Source organism: Lontra canadensis, unplaced genomic scaffold, assembly GCF_010015895.1.
Source record: "Lontra canadensis isolate GAN:19392208 unplaced genomic scaffold, GSC_riverotter_1.0 scaffold58, whole genome shotgun sequence".
Classification (NCBI taxonomy): domain Eukaryota; kingdom Metazoa; phylum Chordata; class Mammalia; order Carnivora; family Mustelidae; genus Lontra; species Lontra canadensis.
In genome coordinates this window covers 10,485,560-10,505,671 of record NW_022631052.1, presented here as the reverse complement: position 1 = coordinate 10,505,671, position 20,112 = coordinate 10,485,560, and the positions used below count along the sequence as shown (strand labels likewise).

At 52.2% G+C, this 20,112-nt stretch overlaps 1 protein-coding gene across 4 annotated transcripts in view; it reads left to right on the top strand.

Moving 5' to 3' along the window:
- The window catches only part of RILPL1 (Rab interacting lysosomal protein like 1), a 41,752-nt gene that overhangs the window by 6,117 nt on the left and 15,523 nt on the right, over positions 1 to 20,112 (top strand). For all 4 annotated transcript variants that reach the window (XM_032876445.1, XM_032876446.1, XM_032876448.1 and 1 more), the window contains exons 2-4: positions 1,156 to 1,306; positions 16,151 to 16,269; positions 16,936 to 17,157. In XM_032876445.1, the coding sequence (XP_032732336.1) occupies positions 1,156 to 1,306; positions 16,151 to 16,269; positions 16,936 to 17,157 (492 nt within the window). The remainder of the gene's footprint in view (positions 1 to 1,155; positions 1,307 to 16,150; positions 16,270 to 16,935; positions 17,158 to 20,112) is intronic.

The following is a 20,112-nucleotide window of genomic DNA, read 5'->3' as shown; positions in this document are numbered from 1 at the left end:
CCAAAGGCAGACGTTTAACCGACTGAGCCACCCAGGGACCCCCAGAATCAATTTTAGACATTTTCATTACTTTGGAAAGAAAACCCATCCCCAGGGAGCAGTAAGTCACTCCTCATGCCCCCACCAACCCTCCAGCCCTAGACAAGCGCCCGTCTGCTTTCTGTCTGTGGATGTACCTGTTCCGGGCATTTCCCATCAGTGGAGTCCCACACTGTGTGGCCTCACTGCACCACGTAGCGCCTTGTTCTCAAGGTTGATCACACTGTCCATCGGTTGGTAGACATCTGGTTTCTCCGTGTTGGTGGTTGTGAGTCAGGCTGCTGGGAACGTACACATACAGGTGTTTGTGGGGACGTGGGTTTTCGTTTCTCTGGGGTAGCTCCTTGGATTGGAATTTCCGGTCACGTGGAAAGGGTTTAACTTATTAAGGGGCTGCCAGGCTCTTTCCCACGGCGGCTGTACGATTTTACACCCTGACCCGCCAGGCCGGAGGCTTCCAACTTTTTCATGTCCTTGTCAACGCTTCCGTCTGTTTCTTTGATCGTAGTCCACAAAATGATTTCAATGGACTGACCTTAGTTACTCACACAGCCCTGTGCATCTCTATATTGTGGCTCCCCGGCTAAGGGAAACTGAGGCTCAGAGTTGCTAAGTGCATTGGTTGCCCAAGCCCCCTTGAAGAGACGCCAGCATCAGACATACAAGGAGCCCTGGGCCAGGTGGCATCCCCGGGGTCTTCACAGCCCCTTTTTCCCTTGGAGACAGGTGGGTCCCAACTCGGGTCTATGCACAGATCAGGGCCGTGACCTCCCCGGAGAAGTTGGAATGTCAGGGGCCCCGTAGTACAGGGCTGCTCATCCACGCGCGCTCTCTGTCTGGTTAAGAGGCACGGTTACGGCTCTTGAGAGAGTTCTAACCTGGCCGCGTCCTAAAACACAAGTGCAGGCCTTGCCCGGAGGAGGAGGCCCCTTCTATTTCTTGCAGAGTTGCGGCACGGACCTGTGGTGGCCTTGTTCTCAGTGTGCCCGCCCTCGGGGGTCAGGAAGGCCTCCGAAGCCCTGGCAGGCCGTTACCAAGGGTCGGGGAGGGTGTGCGGGGTTGAGGCCGCTGCCCTGGGTGGGCTGTGACCCCCACACCGGCCCGTCACCTTCGCAGGAGCTGGAGCTGGTGGAGGATGTGTGGCGGGGGGAGGCGCAGGACCTCCTTTCTCAGATCGCCCAGCTGCAGGAGGAGAACAAGCAGCTCATGACCAACCTCTCGCACAAAGATGCCAACTTCTCCGAGGAGGAATTCCAGAAGCACGAAGGTAAGGGGAAGGGCAGGCCCGGGAGGTCGGGGAAAAGGCTGCTCCTGCTGTAATCATGGGCATGGGGCCGGGGGGTGTTGGGGGCACACAGTGGACAAGACAAAGCCCTCGCCCTCGTGGAGCTTAGGTTCTAGCACGGAGGAGCTGGATGACAGATATGTAACAAGTAGATGGCATGGTTCCCAATAGTGACCAGTGCTCTGGAAGCGCCCAGACTAGGGGAGATGATGGATGTGACTTGGTGGGGCGGGGGGCCTCTTTAGATGCAGTGATCAAGGAAGGCCTCTCTGACTAGGTGATGTTTGAGCCCTAATGAAGTGATAGAGTGAGCCATGCACATAGCTTGGGAAAGAAGCAAGTACAAAGGCCCTGGGGCATGAGTTTTATAGAAAGCCAGGAAGGCCAGTGTAGCAGGAGAAGATGATCGAGGCCAAAGGTGGTTAAAGATGAGGTCAGAAGGGTCAGCAGGGGTCAGGTCACATACCCCTTAGAGACCAATGTTTAGATTTTATTGTAAGTGGGCTGGGAAGAGATCAGACTCCTGCCAGAGGCACACATTGAACAATGAGCAACCCAGGGTGGTAAACCAGATCGGAATGGCACTGAAGCCCCCAAAATGTCATTCATCCTGCAAATGGATCTAGAACATTCACTGCATGCCCTCTGCTGGGTTTTTGGCAAGCAAAGATAGACATGGGATTTGGCGTGGGCCCTGTGGGCCGCATCAGCCCTGTTGTCCCCCACAGCCTCCTTCCCCGTCAGAAGCTGCCCGTTGTCCCGGGAATCTCAGACCTCTCTCTTGTCTTTGAAGAAACTCCCTAGGTCACCACACAAGCCCCCTCCTCCCACTGGATGGGGTGAGAGATGGGCTTACATGGACGCTGAAGTTCAGAACCATACTTACACCTCTTTGAGACTAAAGTAGCACACGGATAAGGACTGTAGGGCCCAAGAAGAAGAAATTTTGATCCAGGTGCTGGAATTCTGTTTTCCCTGGCTTTCCTTTGTTGGCATGTGATCTGTGCAATGGATGCAAAAGTCTTAGTGGCTATAAGCATTGGCTCCGGAGCCGGACTGCCCAGGTGTGAATCCTAACCCAATACTTAACTCGTAAGTGACCTCGATCAAGTCACTTGGCCTTTGTGCCTAAGTTGCTCCCCGGGTAAAAATGGGAGAAATAACCGTATATCACTCATACGTTTGTGGTAAGGGTTCATTGAATTAACACCTGCAGATCGCTTAGAATAGTACCTGGTGCCTCAGGCAGCAGGTAGTAGCTATTCCTACCGAGGTTGTTTTGTTTTTTTTTTGTTTTTTTTTTTAAAGATTTTATTTATTTATTTGACAGAGAGAGATCACAAGTAGGCAGAGAGGCAGGCAGAGAGAGAGGAAGGGAAGCAGGCTCCCTGCTGAGCAGAGAGCCCGATGCGGGACTCGATCCCAGGACCCTGAGATCATGATCTGAGCCGAAGGCAGCGGCTTAACCCACTGAGCCACCCAGGCGCCCCCTGCCGAGGTTTTGATTGGACCAGCCTCCTCATTGAACAGATGAGAAAGAAGGAGGCTGAGGGAAGCGCAGTGAGATGCCCAGCGTCACCCAGCAAGCTAGTGGCAAAGCCAGGACTGGCTCTCAGGTTGTCTGACATCAGCCCCCTGAAGGAAGGCTTGTATCAGTCTGGGACCCCTTGATCTGGGGCCACCGTGATAGTCTAGTGCCCCAAAGCTAATGATTCCAGACAGGACACTGCTCATTCATTGACCCTTTGTAAAGTCATTCATCGCGGACGTGCCTGCTCTCTGCCTGGCGCTCGGACTGCCAGCTTAGAGGCCGAGAGGCACAGACTAAGACCTGAATCTCCCTTCCAGAATGGCAGAAGAACCTGGCTAAGGGAAAACTATTTTTCTTTTTCTTTCTTTTTTTTTTTAAGATTTTATTTATTAATTTGACAGAGATCACAAGCAGGCAGAGAGGCAGGCAGAGAGAGAGGGAGGAGGAAGCAGGCTCCCTGCTGAGCAGAGAGCCCGATGCAGGACTCCATCCCAGGACCCTGAGACCATGATCTGAGCCAAAGGCAGAGGCTTTAACCCATTGAGCCACCCAAGCGCCCCAGGGAAACTATTTTTCTGATTACAGCATGCCGATACCAACTGTGTGCAGTATTTTTCCACCCCACACCAACCGATTTTCCAGCTCTCCAGGCACCAATAATTTAATTCAGTTATGACACTTTCTTACCCCAGAGTTAGCCTCGGATTCAGCCAGTTAGGGGACTGGTCCAACGAGACTGCCCTGACTTCAGGTGTCAGTTGCAGGTAACGGGTCCCCAGAATACTCACTTCTGCCTGACTTGGCTACAAAGTCAGAGGTTCCCACCACCCCTACCCCCTCCCTCCCTGCAACAAGCTCAGTACTTTCTGGACTGGCTCGTAAAACTCAGAGAAACGCGATTACTGGCTTATAAAGGATACAGAGGATACTATAAAGAATACAGATGAACGGCCAGATGAAGAAAGGTACATAGGGTAAGGTCTCTAGAAGGTTTCAAGGTCAAAGGTTTCTGTCCCAGAGGAGTTGGGGTGCACTGCCTTTTGTGTACGTGGATGTATTTCTTCATCCATCTGGAAGCTGTCTGAACCCCAGAGACAGATGGAGGTTCTGTTACGTAGGCACGAATGATTGAATCATTGGCCATTGATGATTAGCTCAACCTCCAGCCCCTTCTCCCTTCCCCGGAGGTGAGGATTTAGGGCTGAAAGTTCTAACCCTCTAATCACGAATCACACGGTTGGTTCCTCTGGCAACCAGACGCCATCCTGAAGCTGTCTCTGGGGAATCACCAAGTTCATTATCATAAACTCCGATACGGTGGAAAGGGGCTTGTTACGACAACAAAAGACACTCTTCTCACCTCTGTTGGGAAATCACAAAAGTTTTAGGAACTCTGTCAAGAATGGAGGTCAAAGACCAAAATATATGTATTATATATATTCAATTATGTTATATATAAATATATATATTTCTTATTATATTGCAATAGCACAATGGCATAATGGTGTGCACTCCATCCCTTGAATGAAGGCAAAAAACAAAAAGAGCAAATACAACAAAGCAGAAAAGGAGTAGATTATAGGATGGGAGATTTAAATTAGTTATACTGGAGGTCATACTAGATGCAAATGGACTAAAAGTTCTAGATAAAGACTGTCGAAAATGATTTTAAAAATTCAACTCTGTGTTGTTTCTAGAGACCTCTCTCTTAAAGGTTGAAAGTAAGAGGCTGAGGAAAGATAGACCGTGTAAACACTAACCAAAAGAAAGCTGGTGTGGTTATATGAACGGAAGACAGAATGGACTTTTGGGACGCCTGGGTGGCTCAGTCGGTTAAGAGTCTGCCTTCGGCTCAGGTCATGATCCCAGGGTCCTGGGATGAGCCCTGCACTGGGCTCTCTGCCCTGCTTCTCCCTCTGCCTGCTGCTCCCCCTGCTTGTGTGCAGGCACTCTCTCTCTTTCTCTCTCAGAAATAAATAAATAAATACCATATTTTTTTTAAAAAGGCAAAATGGACTTTAAGGGCAAGATCACTCTGTAATGATAAAAAGTTCAGTTCATCAGGAAAGGATGATTTGCAGTTTCTGCACACCTAATAATTTAGCCTCAGAGTTTACAAAGCAAACGTGAACAGAAATATGTCCAGAGTAGACAGATCTACAGAGAGAAAGAAGATTAGTGGGTGCCAGGGGCTGGCAGGAGGTCAGGAAAGAGGAATGGTTGCTAACAGGTATGAGGTTTCTTTTTGGGGGGGAGGGGCATGAAAACGTGGTGGTGACGGCTGCACATTTTTGTGAACATATTAAAAACCACCAAATTGTACACCGAATATAATTTAAAACTGGACAGAAATAAAAAGAAAAACACACCCACAATCACAGTGGGAGATTTCAACATGACTCTCTTAGTGATTCATAGAATAAAGAAAAAAAAAAAAACCCAGTAAATATCTAGAATGTGGTCAGTAGATTAGTAAAGTCATGTCCACGTGGGAGGGAAGGAGAAGCCAGCCCCAGCCCCACAGCTCCTGGCCGGGTGAGCTCGGGGAAGTGCAGGGCAGACAGGCGATCTGGAGGGACGCACCTTCTCCAGCAGGTAGACCTAAGCAGGTGAGAATAGTTGCTCACACGGGACATCTGGGGATTGGGGGACAGAATCTGAGTTTCTTCCCTCAAGAAATGGCACACAGCTGGAAAGCCGAGTAGCAAAAAATCACTTTGGCGTCTTGGTTAATATTCCCTGTCCAAGGAGACCTTGGGCCTGAGGAGTTCTACAGCTAAAGCCTCAGCGTCTGGCCTCAAGACTTGAGGACACAGGACAGGAATTTTTCCCATGTTTTACATTCGAGAGAAAAAAAAAAAGAAAGAAAAATAATTTTCCCACGTTAAAAAAAAATTGCACACATTTTTTAAAAAGATTATTTATTTATTTATTTGACACAGAGGGAGGGATCACAAGTAGGCAGAGAGGCAGGCAGAGAGAGAGAGAGAGAGAGAGGAAACAGTCTCCCTGCTGAGCAGAGAACCCGATGCGGGGCTCGATCCCAGGACCCTGAGATCATGACCCGAGCCGAAGGCAGAGGCTTTAACCCACTGAGCCACCCAGGCGCCTCTATTTTTTTTTTTCTAAATCAGACAATGCCACAGTGTTTATGGTGAACAACTTGGTTTCCCTTCCACTCCTGATTGCTGTCCCCAGGCAGTCTGCCTAGAACAGGAGACCCCTTACTCTCTTGCTGCAGATTTTCTGTGCGCGTTCAAATGTACATTTTTACACAAATGCAGGAGGGGAATATCCTTTTCCACCTCCTCACAAATGGTAACATATTTTGGACTGTCCAGCATCTTGGTTGTTGGGTGTTTTGTTTTGTTTTGCTGTTTTAAGATAACTTTTTATTGTGGAATAATTTTAGATTTACAGAAAAGTTGCAAAGATAGTACAGAGAGTTCCCACAATGCCCCTTGCAGTATCTCCTAATAAGGACATCTCATGTTACCACAGTCATGGGTCACAGCTAAGGAACCCCCGTTGGCATGTTACTATTAACCAACTCAAAGACTATATCTGGATTGTGCCAGATTTTAGGTGAATGTCCTTTTTCTGTTCCGGGATCCAGTCCGGGATGCCACATGGGATATAGCACACCTTGATTTTTTCACTTACTGTATCTTGCAGAATTTCCCCATCCACATAGATCTGTTTCTTTCTTTTAGGAACAGTAAGGCAGGGCTCGTGGCTCAGTCGGTTAAGCGTCCCACTCTTGATTTCAGCTTAGGTCATGATCTCAGGGTCCTGAAATCAAGCTGCATCAGGCTCGGTGCTGGGCATGGAGTCAGCTTAGTACCCTCTCTCTCCCTCTCTCTCTGCCTCTCCCCCACTCGTGTGTGCACTCTCTCTGAATAAATTAATTGATTAATTTCTTTTTTTTTAAAGTTTCTATTTTTATTTATTTGTTTGACAGAGAGAGAGAGAGAACACAAGTAGGCAGAGAGGCAGGCAGAGAGAGAGGGGGAAGCAGGCTCCCCGCCGAGCAGAGAGCCCGATGCTACTGAGATCACGACCTGAGCCGAAGGCAGAGGCTCAACCCACTGAGCCACCCAGGTGCCCCGAGACAGCATACTCTTTAACTGCCACTGCCCAGTCCCTCCCACTTCCATCCCACCCCCAGCCACAAGCAGCCTCTGGTCGCCTCTCCGCCTCTGGAGATTGGCCTGTCCTGGACATTTTGTGTGCACGGAATCAATCAACGTGGTCTTCTGTGTTGCGTGTTTCACGGAGCGCGATGTCCTCAAGGCCCATCTGCATTGTGGCAGGTGTCAGGGGCTCATTCGTTTTTGTGGCTGAATGACACGCCCTTGTGTGGACAGGCCACATGTTTTACTTACCCATTCATCGGTCGGTGGACACTTGGGTTGTTTCCAGCGTTCGGCTATTGTGAATAGTGCTGCGGCAAACATTCCAAGCTTTTGTGCAGATGTGTGTTTTCGGTGCTTTGGGGTGTGGACCTGGGAGTGGAATTGCTGGGTCACGTGGGAACTACGTTGATCTTGTCGAAGAGGCTGCAGCCATCGTTCTGTGTGTGTTGCTTCTGCCGGGCCCCGTGAGGCCTCTGAGGGTGACCGGGGAACCCCTTGCCGCCCCCGGCAGCCGCAGAAGCCTCGGGGGCTATCGGCCGTGGCTCTGACCGCCCAGGGCTCCTCCTCTGCTCATGGCTTCCGTGTGTGTGCAGCTCACTCCGCGTGGGAGAGCTTTGCCTCTGCTCCCAGATCCCTGCTGGCTTGCCGTGAAGCAGCCCACACGGGCCCCATCTGAGACACATTTAATTGACATCTCACGTGGGTTTGGCTCCCAACGGGTTAGCCCCGGGGAGGCCTGGGCTTTCCAGTCTGCACCAGCCCTCCCCATCCCTCGCCCAACGCCCCCAGCGGAGAGACCGGGCAGATGCCAGGCATGCCTTTCACGGTTATTTTTATTTTGCACGGGAAACCATGGGAACACAGCAAGGACAAAGCACGTCTTCCACCTGCAGGAGGAACAGACGTTGGGCAGAGGAGTCCCTGAGGGGAGGTGCAGCCGGCAAAGTTAGACCGTCTGCCAGGCACTGCCGTGAGCAGCGGGGCAAGGCCTGGGGCCGGCTGCAGATGCAGGGGTGCCGTTGTGAGGTGTGGGGTGAGTCGGCCGGGAGAGCCTCTTCAGGGGAGCCGACCCTACCTGCAGTGGGGTTAAATAGGCCGATACGGGCCACGGGCGCACTGCTACCACCCGCTCCCTGGAAGTCTCCAGATTAAAAAGCACATCTCTGTCCCTTGTTTTTGGAACTCCGTCTTGTCAGCCGGAGGACGACGAGAAACAGTACGGGTCAGTGCCCTCGGAGATGAATTACAGGCATCGAAGCCATGGGACCGGGAACACGGAGGCATAGAGATGCGCTCAAGGGTCTGGAACAGTTCTCGGGCTCTGGACAAACAACTCTGTCACCGAGAGAGGGGGATGACTGACCCCACAGCCACGTTCTAAGGGCAGCCTGGAACAGCAGTGTCCCGCAAAAAAGGCAGCGTGTTCTCGACGGAGCAGCCTTTGGAGGGAGAATGTGCGGTGGAGTGAGGCGCGTCTGAGTTCAAGTCCCAGCCCTGCCCTTCCCAGCAGGGTCACCTGGGGAAGGAGACCAACCATTCCCATCCTCTGTGACATGGGAACGGCCGCTCCGGCCTCCCAGAATTGTAGAGAAAGAAGTAGATACGGCATCAGCCTCGCAGCTGTCCAGTAAGAGATGTCCCTGAGAGCAGTGATACTGATTTTGTCCTCCCCACTGAAGCGTCCGCGGAAGCCAAGAGTGACCAGTATGCATTTTAGCTCAGTACAAAGCCGGCGGTGCACCCTTGCCGGGCCTTTCTCCATAAGCTGCCTGGATTTGTTTCCTCAGGCTGCTGCAACAAAGCGCCCCAGACTGGGGGGCTTAAAGCCTCAGAAATGTACTTGCTCACAGATCTGGAGGCCAGAAGTCCAAAACCAAGGTGTCCACAGCCCTGCATGCCATCCAAAGGCTCTAGGGGAGGGTCCCCCCTTGCCTCGTCCAGCTGCTGGGACAGCCTGGGTTCCCTGGCTTACGGCCGTGTCCCTCCAGCATTGCCACTGTCACAGTCACACACCATCACGTGGCCTCCTCAGTCCATTATGAAGCCCCCTCTCCTTTCTGTCATGAGGACCCCAGTGTTGGGAGTCAGAACCCACCTTTGGACAGCATGACCCCGTCTTCACTGCAAAGACCCCGCTTGCACACAAGATCACGTCCAGGAGGACATGACATGAGTTCAGGGGCTGCTGTTCTATGCAGTCCACTCGCTGATAACGTAAGGCTTGGGGGCCATGGGACGCCGGCCTCATGGCATGGTTTGCAAGAGTGCGGGTGCTTTGCAGCCAAAACCGCCTGAGTGTGAGTCACAGGAGCACCACTAACCAGCCGGGTGGCCGGGCGTGAGTCTACCAGCCACCGTATACCTCAGGTTGCTTTGGTTCCAAAATGGGGACAACAGGAGTCCCACTCCAGAAGACATTCTGAGGATAAAAGGAGCTAAGCATAGTTTAGATCAGATTTTTCCAGAAGGGGACTCTGACATGAGGATTCCTGTGCAGGTGACTTACGAAGGGAGCACTCCCAGAGGAGACCATTGAGGGGTCGAGGAAGCAGGACAGGGAAGGGGACAGAAGCATACAGCAAGGGTGGGACTTGGGCTGAGCCCGTGGAGGACTGTGAGCTCTGGAATGTGAGTGGCCCTGTTTCCTGCCCTTAGAGCCTGCCAGCCTAGTGGGCCCCAGTGCCTGGTCAGTGGCAAGAGCACACTGAAGGGCACGTGGGTGGCTCAGTCAGTTAAGCATCTGCCTTCAGCTCAGTTCATGATCTCAGAGTCCTGGGATCGAGCCCCACATTGGGCTCTCTGCTGTCACTCCCCCTGCTTGTGTATTCTCTCTCTCTCTGACATAGATAAACAAAATCTTTTTATAAAAAAGAAAAAAGGTTGGGCGCCTGGGTGGCTCAGTGGTTAAAGCCTCTGCCTTCAGCTCAGGTCATGATCTCAGGGTCCTGGGATCAAGTCCCGCATCGGGATCTCTGCTCAGCAGGGAGCCTGCCTCCTTCTCCTGTCTCTCTCTGCCTGCCTCTCTGCCTACTTGTGATCTGTCAAATAATTAAAATAAAAATCTTAAAAAAAAAAAAAAAGAAAAAAGGCACATTGAAGAGGGCTGCAGACAGACACAGGGACCTGAGGGCATCTGTGCGCCAGCATTGTCCCCCTGCACAAGCTCTCAGCCCCATCACCGCCCCCGTCAGGTGATCGGTAAATGTTAGCTGTCCTCCTCATCCTCATCCCATATGGAAAGCAGCTTTCTGGTTCTGATGCGGTGAAGAACGCATTGGCCTGGTATCAGGACACCTGCATCGCAGCTTCTGCGTGGCTACTGACGGGGCAGTGAGGTCTGGGGCAAGTGGCTCAGTCTCCTGAGGACATTTTTGTCTTTAGCGATCAAGCGTGCCCACCCTGTGGATATGTGGGTGGTGGTTGTTTGGTCTTCAAAAAAAAAATCTAATGTGTGTATCAATATTGTGAAACATTGTAACAAAACTCAGGAAACCTCTGAGAATTCCCTCTGCCCCCTTCTCACTGCACTTAGCAGAGGTAAAACCCTCCCTTCAGATGCGTCTACATACAGATTCCATGCCTGTTTTGTTTTTTGATGAGCCAAAGCTGCTCTGATGTGGACATGGCAGGGAAACATGTATTTAGTTTTTCAAATTAAATGTATCTTGGGTTTTTTTGTTTGTTTGTTTGGTCACTTGCCTTTTTTTTTTATACAAATTAAAATTATGTGTTCTTTGGGTTGCCCCCTTTTTTTTTAATTGAGGTGAAATTCACATAATGTCAGAGGAACAGTTGTAACGTGTACAGCTTAGCAGCATTTAGTACATAATTCACTAGAAGTTAGGCAACCATCACCTCTGTTTGGTTCCCGTACATTTGTGCCGCACCCATCAGGGGTCAGTCCCCAGTCCACCCACCTGTCCGTCCCCCCCCGGCCTCCAGCAGCCACCGGTCTGCTCTCCGTCTGTATGTGTGTCCTGTAAAGGGACTGTGTCCTGTAAAGGGACTCATACACCGTGTGGCCTTTTATGTCTGCCTTCTCCCACTTAGCTTCGTGGGTTCAAGGTGAATCACGTTGTAGCAGGTGTCTGTCCTGCGTTCCTCTGTATGGGGGTTAGTATTCCGTCGTGTGGATAGACCCCAATTGGTTTATCCATTCAGCCCTTGATGGACATTCGGGCTCTACCTTTGGGCCGCTGTGAATCGTGCTGCTGTGACTGTCACTTGCCTTTTTGACTTCACCGTTGCATCTCAGCCTTCTGCCCGGCTCTCCATGCTGTCTCCTGGTGTGGAAGGAAGCTCCTTGTCTATTGAAGCGTTTCTTTGCTCCTGTGGCCAACCTTGGACTTGCTTCTTCCTGCACTTGCTCAAATGCACCTTTACATCTAGATCCAGGACCCTGAGCTGCCGGGTGGCTACGTTAGCTCATCGCTCTTCCAGCTCTCAACAAGGCCCGTGGGTCTGTTGAAAACATACCACCTTCTTTTAAGTTCTCAAAGTTTTTGTAATGACTCTTGGACTTTATCTGAGTTGCAGCCTTTGGAACAGGGAGGACTAGCATTTAAGTTTTGTGGATAAAAGGGCAGCTAATGCTGAGTCCTGCTGAGAACACTTCCGTAGATTAACCCCTCTAACCTCACAAGAGCACCCCCACCTGCCTTTGATCCCGTCTTGCAGGTGAGAAAACCGCCCCAAGGTCAATGGCAGATAAACAGCAAAGCGGGGAATGAGTCCAGGAAATCTGGCTTCAGACCCCAAGCTCTTGTCCACGTTGTTCTCCCCCATCTTGGGTTAAAGCCAGAGGTCCCCCAGAGGTGAACGAGGTAGCTGGGTTACAGATCCAGGTTTCTTTCTTCTGGATCGACACACCGCCATCCGCCACACTGTTCTCTCCTCCAGGAGCTGAATCTGTACCCGCTGCCGCCACCACCAAGAAGGAAATGAGCTCAGTTCTTGACGCCCTGGCCTGGAGCCTTTAACAGGACAGGTGCTCAGAGAGCAAACAGCAAATGTGTATGTGGCTTTTGCAGATTTCGCTGCCACCTGATTTCAGCCCCAGCACACGTGCACACATCGGTGCACACACATGTGCACGTGCACACCATGTGTCAGGCTTGCCCTTTTGGGAGACGGTAGTGGTGTCCTCTTGTCCCACGGGCAGAGCCCCGGTCCTGCCTTGCAGCAGTGGCTGAGGGATGTTAGCAGGGACCTGAGCCCAGTGCCCAGGACCTCCAGGCGGCCTTGTGGCCTTGGGGGGCCCTGCAGCCTCTGGGCTGACTCTGCGCTGAAGGAGGACAGCTGGACAAGTCACCGACTTTGTGAGCTCCAAGTGGAGCACCTGGCTTGTTCTTCACATGGTTGTCACATCGCCTTGCACGCTAGTACCCTGCTTTCTTTCTCTGTCCTGCTGTTAGTGGGCATTTCCGTTGTTTCCAGGCTGGGGCTGTTACGAATAAAGCTCCTGTGAACGTTTTTGTCCGCATCTTGTGCTGTGCAGGTAGCCACCTGCCTTCTCCACTCACCAGTATGTCTCAGTCTCCTAATCAGCCTCGTCGCGTCTGGTTGGGCAGCTGCTTACGGAGCCACGCTGCACCTGCTGGGGGTGTGCTCAGGAGGCGGCTGCTGTTGCGGAGAGACAAAAGGACCCCTGTGTCCCAAAACAGCTCCGAGCAGTGACGCTCGCGTGGTCCCGCGGCCCCGCCTTCTCCCCAACACTCCACACTCAGGACTTTCCGTCCTAGTCTAGCCACTCTGTCGGGATCCCTGCCCCTTCTTTCTACCCCTGCCTCCCCTCCCCACCCCCAGCCCACCCTGGCATCTCTGCATCTCTCGGCCGCATTGCTCAGGACGCACCCCACCCTGCCCTGGCCCCTTGGCAGGTCAAGGAGGAAGCTGAGTGGTGGTCTTGGTTCCAGGCCTGCCCGTCGGGAAGAATTCTGTTTCATGGGCTTGTGTGAGTTCCGTCTGCACTTTGCACAGCCTTGTTGGAGAGGTAGGAAGGTAGAAAACGCGCAGGTGAACAAGGGAGGGCTCCAAGGGGTTGATGTTGCTTCAGAAGCCATAAGCTGTGTGCCATGCTCATCTTTCTCTGACTCTGGAGCCTCCCCATCAAACCATCAGTGTCTTCATTATAATTCCTTTCCCTCTGGCCTGTCTCATTTGAATAGTGCACACCTGCCCTCTGCAACCTTTCTTCTCTGGCTCCCCCTGCCTGGTCTCCTTGGCCTGACCTTCCTCCTGCTTGTGAAGCTCTTATTGCCCCTTTAGGCGAAACTCCAACCCCCTTCCTGGCCATTGAGTCCCCACGTGGTCTAAGCTTGCTCGCAGCTCAAGCTTCAACCTCCCCTTGCCCACTGTGCTGTGGCCACTAGCTTTAGCCACCAGTGTTGCCCTTCAGCTCTCCAGATGCGCAGTCTCTGCCCCCAGGGCCTTTGTACGTGCTTGGGCTAGCCTGTGATGTTTGTCCTCGTCACCTGCCCACCCCTGAGTCCTTCAGGTTTCAGTGTAAAGGCTCTTGCATGGGGATTTTCTGCTCCCACAGTCTACAGCAGGTCCCCTTGTGGTGCTCTCAGGCCCCACTGCATCTGCCGTGTCACTTACCATGGTCTCTAATGACACCATCTCCGTCTGGTGTCTGTAGGTTAGTGAGAGCAAAATTGGGTTGTATCTGTTGACCATCCACACCCCAGTGACTCTTAGCCCAGTGTCAGGTACACGGCAGACGCTCCATAAACACCGTGTGTGTGCGTGGTTGTGTATGCCTGTGTGCGTGTGTATACGTGCACAAAGATGTGTGGGTACCCCAAGCAGGTGGCCCTGTCAGAGAAAGTATGGACTAGAGTCTGCCCCATGATGATACTTCTAGTCCCCTTAGTGGAGCCTCTGAGTCTTGTCCTGCAGTGGGAGGGTGGCTTGGCATCATGGAAAAGACATGGGACTTCAGAGTCCAAAAACTGGGGTTGGAGTCCCAGCTCTGATAGCACTTGGCTGTACGTCTTGGAACAAGTCTGTCTCTGGGCCTCAGTTTTCTATGTCTGTAAGATGGGACTGATGTTAGGAACCAACAGTTATAATACCCATTCCCAGTGGCTGGAAACGACACTGAAATAGGGTCAAGGATACAAAGCACTTTGTACTTCGTGGGGTTAACAGGACAAGCTATGCTTTGGGAAAGTCTGTGTCTGGGGGGGAGTCAGTCCCTGCTCCATCAGCCTGGTGTGTCTCCCATGTGGGCAGCCCTAGTGTACGGACGGGTGGGGTGGGACAGCTGCCCTCTGGAACATCCCGATTTGTGCCTGTCACACAAAGGCTCAGACTCTTCAAGGGCGGGACCCATGTCCTATCTGCGTTTGTGGTCCCGGCAACATTACACACCATTTTGGACACACAAATGCTTGTTCTTGGTGGTGACCACCTGCTTGGAGATGTCCAGGACAAGAGAGGGGAAAGATTCAGATGGGATGGAGCACCTTGGACGAGGGAGTTGTTTTGGGATAACAGCCGAGGACTCACACAGAGCAGCTCTTCTCAGAGGCCTGCTACGTCGGCATATGCCCCCCGAGCACAGGAGAACCAAGTGAGTCTGTGGTTCCCGGTGCTCCTGGGAGGCAAGGATTAGCTGTCTGCCCCAGTGCCTGGAGGAGGCTAACGGTCCCCGAAAATATCCGGTCCTAATCCCTCAAACCTGTGGATGTTACCTTGTATGCTAAAATCCTTACAGATGTGTTTTCATTTAAGATCTTGAGATTGGGGGGGGGTGCTTGGGCAGCTCAGTCATTAAGCATCTGCCTTCAGCTCAGGTCATGATTCCAGGGTCCTGGGATCGAGCCCCACATCAGGCTCCATGCTCAGCGGGGAGCCTGCTTCTCCCTCTCCCACTCTCCCTGCTTGTGTTCCCTCTCTCGCTGTGTCTCTCTCTGTCAAATAAATGAATAAATAAATAAATAATCCAAAAAAAAGGGATCTTGAGGTGGGGGCACCTAGGTGGCTCAGTCGGTTAAGATCTTGAGATGGGGAGGCTATCCTGTATTAGTCAGGTCCTAAATGCCATCATAGTGTCCTTTTAAGAGGGAGCCACAGAGAGGTCTGACAGACAGAAGAGGAGGAGGCCATGGGACCACAGAGGCAGGGACTGGAGTGATAAGGCCCGAAGCCAAAGAACGGTAGTAGCTGCCAGAAGACAGAGAGGGAAGGGGCTCATTCTCCCCTAAAACCTCTGGAGGGAGCACAGCTCTGGCAACATCTTGACTTCGGACTGATTTTAAACTTCTGGCTTCCAGAACTATGAGAAAATATATTTCTGGTACACTAAGCTATCAGATTTGGTTGGCCATTTGTTAGAGCAGGCACATGAAACTAGCACGGTTCATTAACTCACCAGATCACTTCATAAGCACCTACCGTGTGCCAGGCACACTCAGCAAGCACCTACTGTGTGCCAGGCACTGTGCTAGCCAAGGCAGTACACAGTGAATAGGTCAGTGAAGGCCCTGCCCCCTGGCCGACAGGTACTTGGGGGCCAGGGGCAGGAGGCACACACGATAAACAACTAAGTAACAGAAACCACTCCTGCTGTGGGCCAGGCATCATCTTCCATGTGCTTCCTGTGCACTCACTAAATTCATCCTCACAACAGCCGTATGGGGTAGGTACTGTTACTCCCGTCTTGTAGATGTGGAAACTGAGGCACAGAGAGGCTGCTCCGAAGCCACACCAGCCGTAAATGGGAGAGCCGGTGTGTGCGCTCAGAGCCTCTGCTCTGAATGGTCTTGTTGGATGATAAGACCTACGAGACGGTAGTCGTAAAAAATGTCATGAAGGTAGCAGTCGGGGGAAGGGGGCAGGGTTCATTTAAGGGGGCCGGGAAGGAAGGGCCTCTGTGGGGAGGGGACGGTTGAACTGAGGCCTGAACAATGAGGAGAGCAAGCCCCGGGGATGTTGGAAGGAAGGGAAGTGCCGGCCCCGCGGCCTGAGGTGGGGATGAGTTTGGAGAGACCCGGGGGACAGAGGGGACAGGACGCGGGCGCCTGGAATGGGGCGGAATGGGGCATGGAGAAGGCCCGGGGTCAGGGGCATCTCCAGAGGAAGGGGCGGGTGGGTCAGACCAGGGTGGCGGGGGTGGGAAGGGGCTCATCAGCAGGTCTCGCCCGCCCCCCACAGGCATGTCGGAGCGCGAGCGGCAAGTGATGAAGAAGCTGAAGGAGGTGGTGGACAAGCAGCGCGACGAGATTCGCGCCAAGGACAGGGAGCTCGGTCTGAAGAACGAGGATGTGGAAGCTGTAAGTGAGGAGCCCCGACCCCATGTCCACCCTCTCGGCCAGCAGATAATGACGGGAGACGGGCTCCTCCCCACAGGCGGTTCCCCTTCTCTCCCTTGCCCTCATGCTGTGGGCTCTGTGGAGTAGGGGTCCTGCCTGAGGCCCGGCAGTTCCAACGCTGAGGCCACAGGGAGGACCCTCAGCCGGGTCTGCATGGTCACAGTAGGAGGAATCATGGCACTGGCCGGTGACCTGCTGCTCCCACACCCTGGGAAGGTGCCGAGGCTCAGCCTGGCTTTGTTCTGACCCCGAGGCTTCCTCCAAATCACCCCCTTTATGCCCCTGTGTGAGTAGGCCATTGTGGTCCAGGCTGCTTCAGAACCCCATACAGTGTCTCCACCTAAATTAGAAAGACACCCCTTTCTCAAGGCGTGTTACTTCCATCTGTTGGGAAATCATCATACTATACTGACAAAACACTTACCTTCCATCTGTCATAAAATTATTATAGTAAATATATAAATTGTCCATCTCTGGCATCAACAGTTGTAAGAATATGAACAAACTTCAAACAAGTCAGGATGTCTCCGGTATGATGGCACGCCTGTAGAGGATTTGCCCTTGTGCAGTGCACAACGTGAGCTACTGTATGTGGCAGCCCCATAAATGGCCTTCCTCTTTCTCCAGCTGCAGCAGCAGCAGACCAGGTTGATGAAGATCAACCATGACCTCCGCCACCGTGTGACAGTGGTAGAGGCCCAGGGGAAGGCTCTGATCGAACAGAAGGTGGAACTAGAGGCAGATCTGCAAACCAAGGAACAGGAGATGGGCAGCCTGCGGGCAGAGCTTGGAAAGCTGCGAGAGAGGCTGCAGGGCGAACTCAGCCAAAATGGAGAGGAGGAGCCCGAGGTAAGTGGGAAACCAGCCACTGAAGAAAATGGGAAGGTAGGTCTGTAAGCTGGCTCATGGTGGGCAAGGCTGCCTTGTTTTCTCCATTACACTTGGGGAAAGTGGGAGGAACCTGGGAGGAGCTATGTTGTGTGGTTAACTGCATGGATGCTAGAGCTGGTCTGCTTCGGTTCAGATCTAGCCTGTTATTACCTCCATGACCTTGGATAAATTATTTAGCCTTTCTGTGGCTATTTTCCTTGAGTCTAAAATGGGGATGATAATAGTACTTAGCACCAGATTATTATGAGAATTAAATGAGTTAGTTCATTTAAAGTGTTGCCTATTATTACCATGATTGTCTGGAGGAGTCAAAAAAAGCTTTTCTAAGAGGTGACTAAAAGAATGAGAGTAAACAAGTAAATGGAGAGTGAGTTCCAGGTGGGGGAGTGGCACATGCAAAGGCCCTGTGGCAGGAGAAATTGCAATGCAGTCAAAGAAGGATAAGAAGGCTAAGGTGGCTGGTATGCAGTATGAAGGGCAGAAAGAAGGTCTGAGTGAGGTCAGAGAGATAGGTAAGTGCCACTCCTGCAGGCCAGGTAGGCCACGGAGTGGAGTTTGGTCTTCTACCTGAGAGCACTGTGCTGGGGACTATGGAGCTTCAAAGAGCTTACAGTCCAGTGCGGGAGACAGACTTGGCCACCTCCAAGTGGTGTCGCACTTAAGGTGGAAGGGGACTGTCTTTGCAGTAAGAGATTATCTTTGTCTGGGTTCCCTCAAAGCAGAACTTGAGAAAAGGAAAATGGGCAGGAGGTTTATGTGGGCGGTGATCCCAAAGATCTGAGGCGTGAGACAGGGAAGAAGGAAAAGTGAATTTGAGTGTGTGTTATTGAGGCTGCGGTGGGAGCTCAGTCTTACTGGGACCTCTGAGAAGACCATGTCCCAGAACCGTCTTTCTGGAGGAGAAAGGCTTGGAATGTTTATCCACATGCACCTGCCCCCAGTTGACTAAGGGTGACTCCCGGGGACATTAACGCCTTGACATTCCTGGGCAGAACTTACAGAGCAGAGCTCAGGACACGCGTGGGAAGACATGCAGTGTGTGCTTGACGTGGGGCCCCGTCACATGGCCAGGACCACACCACAGTTGCAGCGAAAATCCAGATGGGTCCAGGGCTGCGACTCAGGGGGCTAGAGGTGTCTCTCCCATGGATGTGTCCCCTGGGGGTGGGGGTGCCAGCAACACAGGGATAGGACCTGAAGGCGGTGGCATGCAGTTTCATGGAAGAGCTGTCCCTTTCGCTTTGATGTTAGTGTTCACAATGCTAAGATTTTGATAGGTGGATGAAGATGATGGTTATTCTGCTTCAGGACTGCATAGTGGACCCTTAGGGAAAACCTTGGGGCTTACTCTTTCTTCCAGCGAATATTTACTGACTGTTTCTGGTTTGTAGACACTGTGCTAGTTTCCTGGGTAACAGGTCGGGAAGGTAAGACAGTTGAGCTCACCATCAGGTTGGCCCAAGTGTCAGCACAGTCATTAAGCATCTTTCAGTCCAGACACGTCTAGGTTCTCTGAATCAGAGGAACCTGGGATACAGTTAGGGAGGTAAGGGAGAGAAGTCTTAAAAGGGAGAGGTTAGGGCTTGTTTTTGGCCCAAATGACAGAAACCTAAATTAAAAGGCTTTAAGGATTAAAAAAAAAAATTTTTTGGTTCTATAGCTAAAGGCTTTGTGTTAAAGTTGGCTTCAGGTATAGCTGGTTCCAGGTGACCAAATGATGCTCTCAAGATGTCTCAGCTTTGCTTTCCTCTGTGTTGGTGGTATTCTCAGGTGGGCCATGCCATATAGTGGCCCCTGGGACTCTGTCAGCTTTGCAACCCCAGTGAAAAGAAGTTGCCTCTTTCCCAAATTCCCAGCAAGTCTCAGGCAACCCTCTCCTCATCCTGTCACAGAACCAGTCGCTGTGGCTCAAAGTCTAAAATATGCATAGTGTCCAGTCCCAAGTCCCATGGCTACCTCTCGTGGTGCCTGTCCATGCTGCATGCACTGAAAGTGGGGTCAGGGGAGTTTCTCCAGAGGACAACTGCCAGGACTCAGCCCCAAGAAGTACAGAAACAGATGCAGGGCAGACAGAGACAGCAGTTGTCGTCTTCGGTGCTGGGAATGCCACACACAGAGCTCTGAGCAGTGGGGAGTGTGGATCCCTCACAGGCTTTAGCAGGGGAGTAATGGCATCAGCTCTGAGTTTATGGAGGACAGTTTGAACAAGGAGGGAGCTGATGGCAAAACATGGCTGTGGGAGCCCCGTGCGATAATCCAGGCAAGAAAGGTGAGGGCTGGACCAAATCTGTGGCAGTGGGATGAAGGGGATGAGGCAGATGCCAAAAACAGCCACTAGGCGAAGCTTGGCGCTGTTACCCCCACTCCCTTGGTGTACCCCTTCTGGTCTCCCGTGCCTCATGAGGGCTCAGGCCTGTCTCCTCCTGGACGGGTAGGGCTCAGTCCAAACCCAGGTCCTAAGGACGCTGCCCCAGCCACAAGACTCCTAGCCCTGCTCCAGATCTCTTTAGCAGCAGGGACAGACATGTCACACCTCCTTGGCCCACCTGCCTGTCCGTTTCAGTTTCTCTTGCTGGCACCAGGGGGTGGGACAGAAACGGAGAAAAGTCAGTTTGCAGTTATAACTAACCCCCTGAGCTGTTTTGCAGAGTCTGTTCCCAAACTCAGGACACCTTTGCTGGGTTGGACTCCCTCCCTCAGAGCTAGGTGGAGTTCAAGATGCTTGTCACTCACATAGGGAAGCCGCAGGGTGCGGTGGTTCATGGATCACTTTGATGCTCAGTTTCCTATCTGACAAGTGAGGGGAATGAGCTTGACTTTGGTTCAGTAGATCAAATAGTGTGGCTGGGATAGAGGGCCTGGGATCAGAGGAGGGCACACTGAATTCCCAATGGGAAGCGAGAGCGGTGCAGG